The following is a 19,813-nucleotide window of genomic DNA, read 5'->3' on the forward strand; positions in this document are numbered from 1 at the left end:
GCCAAGGTTTCTCAACAGAGCAAGGAAATCATTCAGATTTGAAGGAGAAATTAAAAACTTTAGAAACAAGCAAAAGCTAAGAGAATTCAGCAACACCAAATGAGCCCTACAACAAATGCTAAAGGAACTTCTCTAAGCAGGAAACACAAGACAAGGAAAAGAATTACAATAACAAACACAAAACAATTAAGAAAATGGTAATAGGAACATATATATCAATAACTACCTTAAATATAAATGGATTAAATCCTCCCACCAAAAGACATAGACTGTCTGAATGGATACAAAAACAAGACCTGTACATATGCTGTCTACAAGAGACCCACTTTAGTCCTAGGGACACATACAGACTGAAAGTGAAGGGATGGAAAAAGATACTCCATGAAAATGGAAATCAAAAGACAGCTGGAGTAGCAATTCTCATATCAGACAAAATAGACTTTAAAATAAAGACCATTACAAGAGGTAAAGAAGGAAACTATATAATGATCAAGGGATAAATCCAAGAAAAAGATATAACAATTGTAAATATTTATGCACCCAACATAGGAGCACCTCAATACATAAGGCAAATGCTAACAGCCATAAAAGGGGAAAATGACAGTAACACAATAATAGTAGGGGATATTAACACCCCAATTTCACCAATGGACAGATCATCCAAAAGGAAAATAAATAAGGAAACACAAGCCTTAAATGATACATTAAACAAAATGGACTTAATTGATATTTATAGGACATTCCAAACAAAAACAGCAGATTACACTTTCTTGTCAAGGGCTCATGGAACATTCTCCAAGACAGATCATATCCTGGGTCACAAAAGAAGCCTTGGTAATTTTAGGAAAATTGAAATCGTATCAAGTATCTTTTCTGACCACAACGCTATGAGCCTAGATATCAATTACAGGAAAAAATATGTAAAAAAAACAAACACATGGAGGCTAAACAATACATTACTAAATAACCAAGAGATCACTGAAGAAATCAAAGAGGAAATCAGAAAATACCTAGCAACAAATGACAATGAAAACACGATGATCCAAAACCTATGTGATGCAGCAAAAGCAGTTCTAAGAGGGAAGGTTATATAATACAATCCTACCTCCAGAAACAAGAAACATCTCAAATAAACAACCTAACCATACACATAAAGGAATTAGAGAAAGAAGAACAAAAAAACCCCAAAGTTAGCAGAAAGAAAGAAATAAAGATCAGAACAGAAATAAATGAAAAAGAAATGAAGGAAAGGATAGCAAAGACCAATAAAACTAAAATCTGGTTCTTTGAGAAGATAAACAAAATTGATAAACCATTAGCCAGACTCATTACAAATAAAAGTGAGAAGACTCAAATCAATAGAAGTAGAAATGAAAAAGGAGAGGTAACAACTGTCATTGCAGAAATACAAAGGATCATGAGAGATTATTACCAGCAACTATACGCCAATAAAATAGACGACCTGGAAAAAATGGACTAATTTTTAAAAAAGCACAACCTTCCAAGACTGAACCAGGAAGAAATAGAAAATATAAACAGACCAATCACAAACACTGAAATTGAAACTGATTAAAAATATTCCAACAAACAAAAGCCCAGCACCAGGTGACTTGACAGGCGAATTCTATCAAACACTTAGAGAAGAGATAACACCTATAATTCTCAAACTCTTCTAAAATCTAGCAGAGGGAGGAACACTCCCACACTCATTCTATGAGGCCACAATCACCCTGATACCAAAACCAGACAAAGATGACCCAAAAAAGAAAACTACAGGCCAATATCACTGATGAACATAGATGCAAAAATCCTCAACTAAATACTAGGAAACAGAATCCAACAACACAGCAAAAGGATAATATACCATGATCAAGTGGGGTTTATCCCAGGAATGCAAGGATTCTGCAATATACCAAATCAATCAATGTGATAAACCATATTAACAAATTGAAGGAGAAAAACCATATGATCATTTCAGTAGATGCAGAAAAACTTTCCACAAAATTCAACACCCAATTTTTGTAAAAACACTCCAGGAAGTAGGCATAGAGGGAACTTAACTCACCATAATAAAGGCCATATATGACAAACCCACAGCCAACATCGATATCAATGGTGAAAAATTGAAACCATTTCCACTGAGATCAGGAACAACACAAGGTTGTCCACTCTCACCACTATTATTCAACATAGTTTTGGAAGTTTTAGTCACAGCAATCAGAGAAGAAAAAGAAATAAAAGGAATCCAATTCCGAAAAGAAGAAGGAAAACTCAATGTTTGCAGATGACATGACATTATACATAGAGAATCCGAAAGACGCTACCAGAAAACTACTAGAGATAATCAGTGAGTTTGGTAGAGTAGCAGGATACAAAATTAATGCACATAAATCTCTTGCATTCATATACACTAAAGTGATGAAAAATTTGGAAGAGAAATTAAGGAAATGCTCCCATTTACCATTGCAACAAAAAAGAATAAAACACGTAGGAATAAACCTACCCAAGGAGACAAAAGACCTGTATGCAGAAAACTATAAGACACTGATGAAAGAAATAAGATGATACAAACAGATGGGGAGACATACCATGTTCTTTGATTGGAAGAATCAACATTGTGAAAATGACTATACTACCCAAAGCAATCTACAGGTTCAATGTAATGCCTATCAAACTACCAATGACATTTTTCACAGAACTAGAACAAAAAAGTTCACAATTTGTATGGAAACACAAAAGACCTCGAATAGCCAAAGCAAAGTTGAGAAAGCTAAACAGAGCTGGAGAAATCAGGCTCCTGGACTTCAGACTGTACTACAAAGCTACAGTAATCAAGACAGTTTGGTACTGGCAGAAAAACAAAAATGGAACAGGAAAGAAATCCCAGAGGTAAATGCACACACATATGGTCACTTTATCTTTGATAAAAGAGGCAAGAATATTCAATGGAGAAAAGACTGCTTCTTCAATAAGCGGTGCTCAGAAAACTAGACAGCTACATGTAAAAGAATGGAATTAGAACACTCCCTAACACCATACACAAAAATAAACTCAAAATGGATCAAAGACCTAAATGTAAGGACAGACACTATAAAACTCTTAGAGGAAAACACAGGCAGAACACTCTATGACATAAATCACAGCAAGATACTTTTTGACCCACATCCTAGAGAAATGGAAATAACAAAAATAAATAAATGGGACATAAGGAAACTTAAAAGTTTTTGCACAGCATAGGATACCATAAACAAGACAAAAAGACAACCCTCAGAATGGGAGCATTAGTGGCAAGGGTTTCAGTTTTTCACCATTGAGAACAATGGTGGCTGTGGGTTTGCCATATATGGCCTTTCTTATGTTGAGGTAAGTTCCCTCTATGCCTACTTTCTAGAAGGTCTTTATCATACATAGGTGTTGAATTTGTCAAAAGCTTTTTCTGCATCTATTGAGAGGATAATAGGGTTTTTCTTCTTCAGTTTGTTAATATGGTTTATCATATTGACTGATTTGTGTATATTGAAGAATCCTTGCATTCCTGGGATAAACCCCACTTGATCATGGTGTATGATCCATTAATATGCTGTTGGATTCTGTTTGCTAGCATTTTGTTGAGGATTTTTGCATCTATGTTCATCAGTGATATTGGCCTGTAGTTTTCTTTCTTTGTGACATCTTTGTCTGGTTTTGGTATTAGGGTGATGTTGGCCTCACAGAATGAGTTTGGGAGTGTTCCTCCCTCTTCTATATTTTGGAAGAGTTTGAGAAGGATAGTTGTTAGCTCTTCTCTTAATGTTTGATAGAATTCGCCTGTGAAGCCATCTGATACTGGGCTTTTGTTTGTTGGAAGATTTTTAGTCACAGTCTCAATTTCAGTGCTTCTGTATGGTCTGTTTATATTTTCTATTTCTTCCTGGTTCAGTCTCGGAAGGTTGTGCTTTTCTAAGCATTTGTCCATTTCTTCCAGGTTGTCCATTTTATTGGCATATAGTTGCTTGTAGTAATCTCTCATGATCCTTTGTATTTCTGCAGTGTCAGTTGTTACTTCTCCTTTTTCTTTTCTAATTCTATTGATTTGAGTCTTCTCCCTTTTTTTCTTGATGAGTCTGGGTAAGGGTTTATCAATTTTGTTTATCTTCTCAAAGAACCAGCTTTTAGTTTTATTGATCTTTGCTATCGTTTCCTTCATTTCTTTATCATTTATTTCTGATCTGATATTTATGATTTCTTTCCTTCTGTTAACATTGGGGTTTTTTTGTTCTTCTTTCTCTAATTGTTTTAGGTGTAAAGTCAGCTTGTTTATTTGAGATGTTTCTTGTTTCTTGAGGTAGGTTTTTAATGCTGTAAACTTCCCTCTTAGAACTGCTTTTGGTGCATCCCATAGGTTTTGGGTCTTTGTGTTTTCATTGTTATTTGTTTCTAGTTATTTTTTTGATTTCCTCAGTGATCTATTGGTTATTAAGTAGTGTATTGTTTAGCCTCCACGTGTTTGTATCTTTTACAGTGTTTTTCCTGTAATTGAAATCTAGTCTCATAACGTTGTGGTCAGAAAAGATACTTGATACGATTTCAATTTTCTTAAATTTACCAAGGTTTGATTTGTGAACCACGATATGATCTATCCTGGAGAATGTTCCATGAGCACTTGAGAAGAAAGTGTAATCTACTGTTTTTGGATGGAATGTCCTATAATCAACAATTAAGTCCATCTTGTTTAATGTATCATTTAAAGCTTGTGTTTCCCTATTTATTTTCTTTTTGGATGATCTGTTTATTGGTGAAAGTGGGGACTTAAAGTCCCCTACTATCATTGTGTTACTTTTGATTACCCCTTTTATGGCTGATAGCATTTGCCTTATATATTGAAGTGCTCCTGTGTTGGGTGCATAAATGTTTACAATTGTTATATCTTCTTCTTGGATTGATCCCTTGATCATTATGCAGTGTCCTTCTTTGTCTCTTGTAATAGTCTTTATTTTAAAACTATTTTGTCTGATATGAGAATTTCTCCTCCACCTGTCTTTTGATTTCCATTTTCATGGAATATCTTTTTCCGTCCTTTCACTTTCAGTCTGTATGTGTCCCTAGGACAAAAGTGGGTCTCTTGTAGACAGCATACGTACAGGTCTTGTTTTTGTATCCAATCAGCCAGTCTAGGTCTTTTGGTTGGAGCATTTAATCCATTTACATTTAAGGTAAGTATCTATATATGTTCTTATTACCATTTTCTTTTTTTTAATCATCTTTATTGAAGTATAATTGCTTTACAATGGTGTGTTAATTTCTGCTTTATAACAAAGTGAATCATACATACATATACATATACGTATGCTATTACTATTTTCTTAATTGTTTTAGGTTTGTTATTGTAAGTCTTTTTCTTGTCTTGTGTTTCCTGTCTAGAGAAGTTTCTTTAGCATTTGATGTAAGGCTGGTTTGGTGATGATGTATTCTCTTAGCTTTGGCTTGTCTGTAAAGCTTTTAATTTCTCCATCGAATCTGAGTGAGATCCTTGCTGGTTAGCGTAATCTTGGTTGTAGGCATTTCCCTTTCATCACTTTAAATATGTCCTGCCACTCCCTTCTGGCTTGCAGAATTTCTGGTGAAAGATCAGCTGTTAACCTTATGGGGATTCCCTTGTATGTTAATTGTTGCTTTTTCCTTGCTGCTTTAAATATTTTTCCTTTATATTTAATTTTTGATAGTTTGATTAATATATGTCTTGGCATGTTTCTCCTTGGATTTATCCTGTATGGGACTCTCTGCACTTCCTGGACTTGACTATTTCCTTTCCCACATTAGAGAAGGTTTCAACTATAATCTCTTCAAATATTTTCTCAGTCCCGTTTTTTCCCTCTTTTTCTTCTGGGACCCCTATAATTCAAATTTTTGCATGTTTAATGTTGTCCCAGATGTCTCTGAGACTTTCCTCAATTATTTTCATTCTTTTTCCTTTATTCTGCCCTGCAGTAGTTATTTCCACTATTTTATCTTCCAGGTCACTTATCTGTTCTTCTGCCTCGTTTATTCTTCTATTGATTCCTTCTGGAGAATTTTTAATTTCATTTATTGTGTTATTCTTTATTGTTTGTTTGCTCTTTAGTTCTTCTAGGTCCTTGTTAAACGTTTCTTGTATTTTCTCCATTCTATTTCCAAGATTTTGGATCATCTGTACTATCATTACTCTGAATTCTGTTTCAGGTAGCCTGCTTATTTCCTATTCATTTGTTTGTTCTGGTAGGTTTTTACCTTGCTCCTTCATCTGCTGCATATTTATCTTCTCCTTTTATTTAACTTACTGTGTTTGGGGTCCCCTTTTCGCAGGCTGCATGTTCGTAGTTCCTGTTGGTCTTGGTGTCTGTCCCCAGTGGCTAATTCTGGTTCAGTGTGTTGTGTAGCCTTCCTGGTGGAAGGGACTGGTGCCTGTGTTCTGGTGGATGAGGCTGGATCTTGTCTTTCTGGTGGGCATGACCACGTCTGGTGGTGTGTTTTGGGGTGTCTGTGCACTGTGATTTTAGGCATCCTCTCTGTTATTGGGTGGTGTTGTGTTCTTGTCTTGCTAGTTGTTTGGCATAAGGTGTCCATCACTGTAGTTTGCTTGTCATCGACTGGAGCTGGATTTTAGCGTTGAGATGGAGGTCTCTGGGAAAGTCTTTGCCATTTGATATTACATGGGGCCAAGAGGTTGCTGGTGGACCAGTATCCTGAACTCAGATCTCCAACCTCTGAAGCTCAGCCCTGACACCCAGTTGGACCACCAAGACCCTGTCAGCCACACGGCTCAGAAGAAAATGGAGAAGAAAAAAGAAAGAAGGAAAGAAAGAAAAGAAAAGAAACAAAATTATTAAAATTAAAATATTATTTAAGGCAAAAAATAAAAAAAACTAATTAAAAAAAAAGAAACAGAGCAACCAAACCAAAAGAGAAATTCACCAGTGATAACAAGCACTAAAGACTCTATGAAAAAAAAATACCAAACAAAAAAAAGGAAAGAGAAAACCCTAGGAGAAGTGGTAAAAGTAAAGCTGTACATACAAAATCATACAAAGAAGCATGCATATACACACTCACCAAAAGAGAAAAGGAAAAAAATATATATATATATAAAGATAGAGAGCAAAGAAATCAATAAACAAATCTACAGGTAATAATAATCTCTAAGTATTAAACTAAGATAAACATAAAACCAGAAACAAATTAGATGCAGAATGCAAACCCCCAGTCTACATTTGCCCCCAAAGTCCACCCCCTGAATTTTGGGATGCTTCATTGTCTATTCAGGTATTCCAGAGATACAGGGTACATGAAGTTGATTGTGGAGATTTATTCTGGTGTTCCTGAGGCTGCTGGGAGTAATTTCCTTTTCTCATCTTTGTTTGCACATATCCTGGGTTTCAGCTTTGGATTTCGCCCCACCTCTGTGTGAAGGTCACCTGAGGGTGTTTATTTTCCGCCCAGACAGGACGGGGTTAAAGTAGCAGCTGATTAGGTGGCTCTGGCTCACTTGGGCCGGGTGGAGGGAGGGGTATGGAATGCGGGGCGAGCCTGGGGCAGCAGAGGCCAGTATGATGTTGCAACAGCCTGAGGCACGCCATGTGTTCTCCCAGGGAAGTTGTCCCTGGATCACGGGACCCTGGCATATAGGGCTGCACAGGCTCCCGGGAATGGAGGTGTGGCTAGTAACCTGTGCTTGCATACAGGCTACTTGGTGGCTCCAACAGCAGCCTTAGCATTTCATGCCCTTCTTTGGTGTTTGTGCTGATAGCTGTGACTTACGCCTGTCTCTGGAGTTCTTTTAGGATGTGCTCTGAATCCCCTCTCCTTGCACACCCCAAAACAATGGTCTCTTGCCTCTTAGGCAGGTCCAGACTTTTTCCTGGACTCCCTCCCAGCTAGCTGTGGTGCACTAGCCCCCTTCAGGCTGTGTTCATGCAGCCAACCCCAGTCCACTCCCTGGGATCTGAACTCCGAACCCTGTGCCTCAGCTCCCAGCCCCCACCAGCCCCACTGGGTGAGCAGACAAGCCTTGCAGGCTGGTGAGTGCTGGTCAGTTCCAATCCTCTGTGTGGGAATCTCTCCACTTTGCCCTCTGCACCCCTGTTGCTGTGCTCTCCTCCATGCCTCGATGCTCATCCCCCCTCCACCCCTCGTCTCCACCAGTGAAGGGGCTTCCTTGTGTGTGGAAACTTTTCCTCCTTCACAACTCCCTCCCAGAAGTGCAGGTCCCGTCCCTATTCTTTTGTCTCTGTTTTTCCTTTTTTCTTTGGCCCTACCCAGGTACGTGGGGAGTTTCTTGCCTTTTGGGAAGTCTGAGGACTTCTGCCAGTGTCCAGTAGGTGTTCTGTAGGAGTTTTTCCACATGTAGATGTATTTTTTGATGTATTTCTTGGGAGGAAGGTGATCTCCACTTCTTACTCCTCTGCCATCTTGAAGGTCCCCCTCAACACCCATTTATATAAAAACTCCCCAGAAAGTTGGCAAAGAGGGAACCTAATTCAACATAATAAAGGCTATATACAAAAAACCCACAGCAAACATCATTTTCAGTGGTGAAAAACTGTAACATTTCCTCCAGGATCAGGTACAAGACAGGGATGTCCACTTATGCCACTATTATTCAACATAGTTTGGGAAGTCCTAACCATGGCACTCAGAGAAGAAAGAAGTAAAAGGAATCCAAATTGGAAAAGAAGAATTAAAACTGTCCCTGTTTGCTGATGACATGATACTATGCATTGAAACTCATAAATATGCTACAGGAAAACTACTAGAGCTCATCAACGAATTTGGTAAAGTTGCAGGATACAAAATTAATACACAGAAATCTCTTGCTTTCCTATACACTAACAATAAAAATCAGCAAGAGGAATTAAGGAAACAATCTCATTTACCGTCACAGCGAAGATAATAAAATAACTAGGAATAAACCTACCTAAGGAGGCAAAAGACCTGTACTCAGAAATCTATAAGATACTGATGAAAGTAATCCAAGACAACACAAACAGATGGAGAGATATACCACGTTCCTGGATTGGAAGAATCAATACTGTGAAAATAACTATACTACACAAAGCAACCTACACATTCAGCACAATTCCTATCAAATAACCAATGGCATTTTTTACTGAATTAGCTCAAAAATTTTACAATTTGTATGGAAACACAAAAGACCCTGAAGAGCCAAATCAATCCTGAGAAGGAAAAATGAAGTTGGAGGAAACAGGTTCCCTGACTTCAGACTATGCTATAAAGCTATGGTCATCAAGACAGTATGGTTCTGGCACAAAAACAAAACTATAGATGATTGGAGCAGGATAGACAGCCCATAGTTAAACTCACGCACCTACGGTCACCTAATAGATGACAAAGCAGCAAGAATATACAATGGAGAGAAAAGAGTCTCTTCAAAGAGTGGTGTTGAGAAAACTGAATAGCTACATGTAAAAGAATAAAATTAGAACACTCCCTAACACCATACACAAAAATAAACTCAAAATGGATTAAAGACCTGAATGTAAGGCCACACCCTGTAAAACTCTTAGAGGAAAACATAGGCAGAACACTGCTTGTTGTAAATCACAGCAAGATCTTTTTTGACCTACCATGTAGAGTAATGATAATAAGAAGAAAAACAAATGGGACCTAGTTAAACTTAAAAGTTTTTGCAATGCAAAGGTATCCATAAACAAAATAAAAGACAACCCTCAGAATGGGACAAAATATATTGGGTTGGCCAAAATGTCAGTTCGGGGATTTCCATAAGATGGTACAGAAAAACACGAATGAACTTTTTTGTCAACCAAATATTTGCAAATGAAAGAATTGACAATGGATTAATTGCCAAAGTATACAAACAGGTCATGCAGCTCAATATCATAAAAAACAAAGAACCCAATCCAAAAATGGGCAGAATGCCTAAAATTACATTTTTCCCAAGGAGACATACAGATGGCCAACAAACACAGGAGAAGCTGCTCAACATCACTAATTATTAGAGAAATGTGAATCAAAACTACAAAGAAGTATCACCTCACACCGGTCAGAATGTAGATCATCAGAAAATCTATAAACAGTAAATGCTGAAGAGGATGTAAAAAAAGGGAACACTCCTACACTGTTGGTAGGAATATAAATTGGTACAGTCACTATGGAGAACAGTATGGAGGTTCCTTAAAAACTAAAAATAGAACTACCATACAACCCAGCAATCCCACTACTGGGCATATACCCTGAGAAAGCCGTAATTCAAAAGGAGTCATGTACCACAATGTTCACTGCAGCACTATTTACAATAGCCAGGACATGGAAGCAACCTAAACATCCATCAACAGAGGAATGGATAAAGAAGATGTGATACATATATACAATGGGATATTACTCAGCCATAAAAAGGAATGAAATTGGGTCATTTGTAGAGACGTGGATGCATCTAAAGACTGTCATACAGAGTGAAATAAGTCAGAAAGAGAAAAACAAATATCGTATATTAAAGCATATATGTGGAACCTAGAAAATGGTACAGATGAACCGGCTTGCAGAGCAGAAATTGAGACATAGAAGTAGAGAACAAACGTATGGACACCAAGGGGGGAAAGTGGCGGGGGCTGGGGGTTGTGGTGTGATGAATTGGGAGATTGGGATTGACATGTATGCACTGATGTGTATAAAATGGATGACTAATAAGAAATAAATAAATAAACATTTAAAAAAAGAAGGAAGTGTAACAATATAGTCCCTGACACATAGTAGGGCCTCAAATAGTAATAATAATTATTTATATTGTAATTCTTTCATATATCTACTTACTAGTAATAATTACAGCAAATCCTCACACAGCACTTTAGTGAGGTAGTGCTACGGGTTAAATTGTGTCCCTCCCAAAATTCAAAAGTTAAAATTCTAAACCCCAGTAACTAAGAATGTGACTTTATTTGGAAATAGGTCACTGCAGATGTATTAGTTAAGATGAGGTTATATTGGAGTAGGATGGGCCCCTACTCCAATCATAAAAAAAGAAAAAGAGCATTGGAGTAAAAAGACATGAGCCTCACTCCTCCCTTGTTCACTTGCTAGAGAAGAGAATGATGAGAGCTAGTTAACTAGCATTTATTGAGAATAACCATGTGTTAGCCATGCCTCTTTATTTTATTCATCAATTCATTAATTTGGAAAATACTTAATGAGCAACTACTATGTGTCAGGATGCTATTCTGGATGTTGTGACTAAATTGAATCAACCAGACAGATTCCTGCTCTCGTGGTCTTATATTCTTGTTTATTCTCCACAAAACTCTGTAAGTTGTGCATTATCATCTATGTTTCACAAATAAGCAGGCTTGAGGCATAATGATGTATCACAACAAGTGACCCATCCTGGGAAACTTCTTCCATAACAGAGACACCAGGCTGCAGTGGGTGCAAGGGGGATTTCAAAACAACACATAACCAGTCCAAGAGGCCTCTTTGTCCTGTCGTCTGAGACTTCTCCCTCACCTAGAGATGTGTGGCCATGGTGCATTTCAGTGGTATCCTATCACAGGAAGTGGTCTGGCCTGAGAAATATCCTTTCTCCCACAACTCAGAGACTTCCTTCCTCTAATCTAGATGCACCAGTGACCTGGCCCAATTCCTTACACCCCTTAGGCAGCACCAGCAGAGAGTAGTGAGAGCCGTAGCAGCACCAGATAAACCACACAGACCAAAATCACAACCACAAAGACCCTGAAAATTAAATTGTTGTTAGAACCAGACTCACAAAAGTAGGCTAGGACCTGTGTGATAAACCTAAACAGGTAACTGCCTGCTAAAGTAAAAGATTTAACTGGAACCCTGAGTCTCCTAATATAATTGACAAAAATGTCCAAAATATGAAAGAAAAATCTCCTGTCATAACAAGAATCAGGGAACTACAACATGAATAAGAAAAAGCAATCAACTGACACCAACACTTAGATGAAACAGATGTTGGAATGATCTGACAAGGATTTTAAGGCAGGCATCATAAAATGTTTCAACAAGCAATCACAAATTATCTTGAAACAAAAGGAGAAATTAAAAATCTCGAAAAAGAAATAGGAATTATAAAAATATGTAATTTTAGATAGAAATTATAAAAATAAAAAATAAATCTCACTGTATGAACTCAATAGTAGGGAGGAGATGACAGATAATAGAATCACTGAACTTCAGGACACAAAAATAGAATGTATGCTATCATGGACCTGTGGGACAACAATGAAAGATCAAACAATTATATTATCAGAGTCTCATGAAAAGAGAAGGAAAATATGTGTCTGAAAATATTTTCAAGGAAATAAAAGTTGAATACTTCACAAATTTGGCAAAAGATCTACAGATTCAAGAAGATGAGAAATTCCCAAATAGAAGAAATTCAAAGAAATGAACACCAATACACATTGTAATGAAAGTTCTAAAAACTAAAGACACAGAAAAAATCTTGGAAGTAGCTGCAAAATAAATGACATTAACTAAAGACCATACCAATAGGAATGACAGCAGGTTTCTATCTGAAGCCATGGAGGCCAGAATGAAGTGGTCAATGTTTTTCAAGTGCTGAAAGAAAAGAACTGTCACAAGTTCAAATTCTATATCCATTGAAAACATCCTTCAGGAATTAACATGAAATAAAGACATTCTAAGGCAAAGGAAAACTAAAAGAATTTGTTGCTAGTAGATGTACCCTTAAAGAATGGCTAAAAGGAGTTCTTCAAACAGAAAGAAAATTTCAAACAGAAAGGAAATGATAAAATGACAGAAGAAGGAATTTTGGAGCATCAGGAAGGAAAAAAAGAACATTGGAAGAACAAAAATATGGCTATATACAATAAACTGTACTTCTCATGAGTTTTATATATTGTTTAATGATTAAAAGAAAAAACATAAAATTATCTGATACTCAAAGCAATGATATTTGAAAGTGAGGAAAGTAAAGGAACCTAAGTAGAAGTAATGTTTCCATACAGTACTAAAAATGGTAAAATGTTGATAACAGTGGAGAGTGTTGTCACATGTGTATATTGTAATACAGTAAGTCCCCTACATACGAACGAGTTCCATTCCAAGACCATGTTCATTAAGTCCAATTTGTTCGTAAGTCCAACAAAGTTAGCCTAGGTACCCAACTAATACAATCGACTATATAGTACTGTGTGTAATAGGTTTATAATACTTTTCACACAAATAATACATAACAAACAAACACAAAAATAAAGAAAACATTTGAATCTTACAGTACAGTACCTTGAAAAGTATAGTAGTACAGTACAACAGCTGGCATACAGGGGCTGGCATTGAGTGAACAGGCAAGAAGAGTTACTGACTGGAGGAGGGAGAGGAGGTGGGAGATGGTAGAGCTGAAGGATCGTCAGCAATAGGAGACGGAAAGCAAGCTTCAATTTCACTCACGCCTGATGTTGATAGAATGTATTTTCACATCTTTGAAAGTTCGCAACTTGGACTTTGTAGGTGACTTACTGTACCCAGAATGATTTCAAGGAAACTGTACAAAAACACTACAAATAAATCAAGATGGAATCCTAAAAAAAAATGTTCGAGTAACCCACAGGGGGGCAAGAAAAGACAAACGGAAGAACAAGAAACAGAAAAAAATAAAATGATCAAATGGTCTAACATATCAACAATTACCTTAAATATAAATGGTTTAAGTACACCAATTAAGAGCAGAGATTGGCATGGTGGATAAACACTATCAAATTGTCCTCAACAAGAATTCCTTGAATAAACAGATGTTTCATTTCTTAAGAAATTAAAAAGGAAGAAATCATCATGAAAAATTTATATTGAAAATTTTCTTTCCTAATGAGGAAGCAAAGAAAATTTGTTCAAATGATCAAGCCCCCAAAACTCTTTTCCTACTAACCAGTTTTATAACCAGAGAAACATTGATTTTCTTAATTAATTTTACCAAGCTAGCACAGTTCTTATATAAGTTTTGAATCTGATAGCACTGAGTACTTATTTATTATAAATAAAATATTAACTTATAAAACATAAGAGGGCATTTAATCCAAAATCACAATAAAATTATCCTCGGGATGCAAGATACTTTAATTTTGGAATTTATTAATATATGTCATCAAATTAATATATCAAAGGGACATACATGAGATAGTCAAGAGATAATGAATGATAAAATGAAATAAAATTCAAAATCATTTCTGATTTTTAAAAGTATTACACATTATATAAATGATTTTTAAAATACCCCATATTCTGCTATCTGTTTTTCTACTCAGGTGCCTTACCTGAGTGAAGAATGAACAATAAACAATGAATAGAACAGAAAAAACAAGCAAACAGAAACGGTTCACAAAACTGCAAATAAACAAACACCAAAAGGTGATATTTCCCCCTATCAAATAGAAAACAGTAAAAAAAAAAAAATTAACATAAAGTCCTCATATGTTAGTAATTTAATGTTACAAAGGAAGACATAAAATTAATAGATGATAGAAACACACATTATTTATGTGTGGTTAGGCTTCTAGGATATAAGAATTCCATGAACTGTTGAAAATAAATGTAATTATAGTGGAAATTAGTAAAAAAAAATCACAAGTGTTATCTGCTAATATATTACAGGAATCTTAAAACTGTATGCATTATTTAGCTTGAAAATTATACTTCTAAAAATGTGTCCTGAGGAAAGAGTGTTGATTTTCTCTAAAGATTTACTTACAGTGATGTTTATGGTTCATATGAGTGAACTTTGAAACTAAATAAAAGAAATTATAAAAACAAGACTGTGTCAGATGCTGTTAGCCCCTTATCCAAAAGTCATTGCCCATTTTCTTCCTTACTAACAGAACATTGATTTCATTCTGGGTGGCAAAGTGACCAGCCTCAAGAACTGACTCTCCCTTCCTTCCCTCCCTTCCTTCCTTTCTGGCTGCATTGGGTCTTTGTTGCTTCGCGAGGGCTTTCTCTAGTTGCCTCGAGGCGGGGCTCCTCTTCATTGTGGTGTGTGGGCTTCTCATTGTGGTGGCTTCTGTTGTTGCAGAGCATGAGCTCTAGGCACACAGGCTTCAGTAGTTGTGGCACACGGGCTCAGTAGTTGTGGCTTGTGGGTTCTAGAGCTCAGGCTCAGTAGTTGTGGCACACGGGCTTGGTTGCTCTGTGACATGTGGGATCCTCCCGGACCAGAGCTCGAACCTCTGTCCTCTGCATTGGCAGGTGGATTCGTAACCACTGCGCCACCAGGGAAGTCCAAGAAGTGATTCTTGATTGGTCTTAGTCCATTATGGAAATCCCATTTTTGTTTGCCAGGCATTCATGTCCTAGCACTCCCAGCAGTTTTGAGATACTTATAATGCCCAACTCTGGCCCATAACATACAAAAGGAAATCTGTTGGGGAGCTTCTAGGAAAATACTTCTTCACTAACAACGTCATGCTACTTTGTCTCTGCTCCTTCTTCCTGAATTTGACTCTGATGTGAAGATGTAATGCTTTGAGTTATGGTAACCAAGAGGCCACAAGCATGAGGAAAAAATAACAAGGTGCCCAGGATGTAGGATAAAAAGAGCCTGGGTCCTTGACAATATTGTTGATCTGCCCACCCAACCACAAGGATCCCTGCTTCCAAATTTCATTACATAAATAAATGTGTTTATGGTTCAAGTCACTGGTAAGTTTTATGTTACTTTTAACTTAGTACATCCTAATTTAATCAAAGATTAACTAATTTGCCCACAGCAAAGCTGGGACTCAAACCCATGTGTATCCAATTTTTACTGAACCACTGTGACTTTGACCAAGTCACATATGCTCTCTGAGTCTCAGTTTCAACATCTAAAATGGGGCTAATAATACCTTCTTGGTGAGACTCGAGAGCCAAATGAGATAATGCACATGAAAGCTCTTTACAAAATACAGACTGCTATACAAGTACAAGCTGTTTTTACATAAAGCAGTTGCAGGAACACAATACTGCAGTTCATTCATTTTTTCTGAGCTTTCTAGTGGTGCTGAAATAAATGACAACCAAAGAGGTGCTTAGACAAATGCACATTTCATCATGGGCCACTTTTTGAGAATTCGGTAACAGCAGTTTAACAGAAAGACCTATTTTTCTCCCTTGGAGAAGTTCAGGTTTGTAAATATGGATGGTTTTAAAGGTAATGACCATGTACATGACAGGAACACTTCTCAGAGCTTGTTTTTATAGGAGTGCCAAGACTTTTGATCATGAAGATGAATGTGATATTTTAAATTGTCAAGCTAAGTAGCTTATTCCATTGGGTCCATCCTAATGTCTAGCATGACCTAACTTCTGAAGACTTTTCCTTGGTCTTGGGATCCCTTGTTAACCATGTGGGCACCCCACTGTGGTATAGAATGCTATGTGTAAAGAGTTAAAATTAGAGTTAGTGCTTGTCTGTTAATATCCCTGGACCTTAGTCTCTTCATTTGTGAAATAGGGAGGTAGGAAGGAGGCGGGCTAAATAATTGATACATTTTGTTTCAGTCAGAGTATCATGTCACTCTCCTACCTAAAACCATCCAAAGGGTTTCTGGTGTTCTTTTTAAAAAATTAAAATTTCTCATCATAAACTTAAAGATTCCCATGGTTTGGCCGATACCTCCCTCTGTGACCTCATTATGTACTACTCTACCTCTCACTCACCAATCATCAGCTGCACTTACCTTCTTCCTCTTTCTTGAACATGCCTAGCTCATTCTCACCTTGGAACTCTGCACTAGCTGTATCCTCTCCCCAGAAGGCACCTCCTTAGAGAGGCCTTCCCTTGCTACCTGATCTAAGCAGCCATCCAGTCACTCTGTATCAGGTCACTGTAAATAATTCTTGTCATACTTCCATATCTATGTATGTATCTTGTTCATTGTTTGCTCCACTAATTAAAAGGTAAGGTTCATGAAGGCAAATAATTTTGTCTGTTTTACCATACCCACAGTGGCTACACCCATGCCTGCCACTTTGTAGGTGTTCAGTAAGTAATTGCTGAATTAAGGAACGACTGCATAAAATATATGAGTGTGAAAAAAAAAAATCTGCTGGCTGTCTGTTCCCAGCCTTTGTGCTCCCAGCAGCAGCCTAAATTTAATACCATCCCCAGGTTCTGGGACCAACAGGGACCTGAAGCAGGAACAATTAAGCAGCTCCAGCTCTGCAAGCCAGGGCTGTGTATAAAATCCCTGCTTTGTGGGTGGTTTTGTTCTGACCCTTACCACTAATTGGGATTCTAGACCCTCACTAGTTCCCCATCAACGAAGCCTCTCTTGCAGTTTCCTCAGTGGCCCAGTCCCTCTAGACAGAGACCACATTTCAGGCTACTCAGTTCTTCTCTCTTTCCCATTCCCAAGACCTGATATCTGGCTCCTGAGCCCCAAGCAAGTGGGCCCTGCTTTAGTTGACATATGTCCCTAATACCAAACAGCCTTCCTAGGCCTTTGTATTACACATTTACTCTGAAATACCCCACTATCTCATGGAATCCTCCCCTGCCCCTGATGCTGCCAGGTTGACTTCTTAATGGAGCTGTGACTGCTATTGTTATAATTTTTGTTTTCTGTTTTTTTTTGATGTGGACCGTTTTTTTTTAAAGTCTACTGAATTTGTTACAATATTGCTTCTGATTTATGTTTTGGTTTTTTTGGCCCTGAGGCATGTGGGATCTTAGCTCCCCGACCAGGGGTCGAACTCGCACCCCCTGCATTGGAAGGTGAAGTCTTAACCACTGGACCACCAGAGAAGTCCCCTGTCATAATCTTTGGTTTGTTTTATCTACTAAACTGATTAGACACAGATGGGGCTGACTCTCCTAATCTTGGACTCTCTTGGTTGCCAGTCTGGTTCCTAAGATGTGACAGAAATAAGTATCCTGACCAGGGGGACTTACCTTGGAGAGCTCTTGTCCAGGCCCACAGAGTTGGCAAGTGACACACCGTCCCCATTGGTCCCAGTACTCATTTTCTTGGCAATCCATGGTGGGAATGCTATGGGTACAGAACATAACAATTAGGGAACTAGTGGAAAGGGATTTCAAAGTAAGTAGTGGCTTCCATGTCAATTGGTTTATGGGCCTCTTAATCTAGTCTCTGATCCTGGGTTATAAGGGTTGAGAAAGCCAACCCAAAACAGCTAATGCATATATAGCACTGACCATGTGCCAAGAACTCTTAAATGGTTTACAAGTAATAATTCAACCTTTAAAACAACCATATCAAGAATTATTATTAGCCTAATTTTGCATATGAGGAAAATGAAGCACAGAGACTAAGGGATTCACCAAAGTTCACACAGTCAGTGGTTATAACACTTGCTGAACTGGAAAGAGAATAAGACAAGGAGCTGGTTTCTGCCTAGGGAGTAGAGAATAACCACAATCTCTCACATGTTTCCAGCTATTAACAGTTTAGAAAGCACTTTAATACCCATTATATTTGATCCATACAACATCCATGTGAGGTAAGAAATATAGAGATTATCATCCTTCTTTTGTGGATGAGAAAGCTGAAACATGGTTCCCTTTTGCCAAAACTGTCTTTAACTTTGAGGAGAACTAGCTGTCATTGCTTCTGTCCTTGCCTGGGTAGGAGGGGAGAATGACCCAGCATGAAGAAATATGCTGGTACACTATGGTGTAGAGAAAAGGAAACACTAGTCGGATAACAGTTCTCATAATACAAATGGCATAGGGCAGTGGCACTAGCATTGGTCAGAGTGTTGGGAGATATGGGTTCTATCCTGGATATAGGGTAACCAATCATCCAGGTTCGCTTAGGACTAAGAAGCTTCCTCAGGACATGGGACTTTCAGTGTTAAAACTGGGACAGTCTCAGGTAAATTGGGATGGTTGGTCAACTTACTTGGCTCTTCTTTCAACCTATGATCCTGTATGATTCACTTTATTTTTTCTGGCCTTAGTTACTTAATTTGAAGAAAGGGGGAAGTATATTCCTCACCTACCTTATATAGCTCTTGGGATGATTAAATGAGCTAAGGTCCATCAAAGCATTCTGAAGGATTTGAAAAGTTATACAAAATAAGACAGAGTTAAGTATGTAGAGAGTGAGTTTTCTACAAAGATGAATCTTAATGTAAGTAACTGATACATGGGGCTTGCACTGCTCAAAGAGAAAGGTGGGGTGAGATTCTTCTGTTCACTCCTTAACCTCATGCCAAGGTGAACTTCAGGTGGCTTCTCAAAGTACTGAGAGTCCTAAGTATGTACTTCCAGTCAGAAGAGAGGAGAGTGTGAATGTGCACCTTGAGGGACCATCACTCCTTCCTTCAAAAGTCCCCAATAGCGATGGGGTAAGTCATCCTGTCTGGCATTTTTGCTTGAATGCACCTTTTCCCACCATCAACTGGGCCATTCTTTCCCATGCATTCATTCAGAAGAAAGTGGGCTACAAAATCCATTTTTGCACAAGCTGAAGATGCTCCCTCCTATGTTGTTTTGATTACTGGCCCATAGTGTCACCCTCAGTAGGTACGCTCCCCTCCCTACCCCATCTTCTCATTAAGAACAAAAACCATCAGTGGTCTCACAGCCCTCATGACAAGGGAATTAAGTGTCATGGGCACAGGACCAGCATACTGGTCTGGACAACTCCCCTGTATCCTTCTCTTGCCCACAAAAACAGAAAAACATCGTCAGGAGCCAAAGAGCAGTCCTGCCCTTGAGATAAGCTCCTGATATAGGCATCTGAAATCTCCATAGCAGCTGTTTCTGGCCTTTGGGTGTCTGAGACACCCTATTCTGTTTAGTATCCAGAGCCCCTCCCATGTAATAAACATCATGTGGCATGAA

At 37.9% G+C, this 19,813-nt stretch overlaps 1 protein-coding gene across 10 annotated transcripts in view; it reads right to left on the bottom strand.

Annotated features, from left to right (window-relative positions):
- The window catches only part of EDA2R (ectodysplasin A2 receptor), a 142,006-nt gene that overhangs the window by 41,721 nt on the left and 80,472 nt on the right, over positions 1-19,813 (bottom strand). For 9 of the 10 annotated variants that reach the window (XM_059910162.1, XM_059910157.1, XM_059910163.1 and 6 more), the window contains one exon: positions 17,897-17,993. In XM_059910162.1, the coding sequence (XP_059766145.1) occupies positions 17,897-17,967 (71 nt within the window). In that variant the 5' untranslated portion in view covers positions 17,968-17,993. Of the gene's footprint in view, positions 1-17,896; positions 17,994-19,813 lie in introns of those variants that run through there. The other variant, XM_059910165.1, reaches the window with a different exon arrangement.

Source organism: Balaenoptera ricei, chromosome X (assembly GCF_028023285.1).
Source record: "Balaenoptera ricei isolate mBalRic1 chromosome X, mBalRic1.hap2, whole genome shotgun sequence".
Taxonomy (NCBI): Eukaryota; Metazoa; Chordata; class Mammalia; order Artiodactyla; family Balaenopteridae; genus Balaenoptera; species Balaenoptera ricei.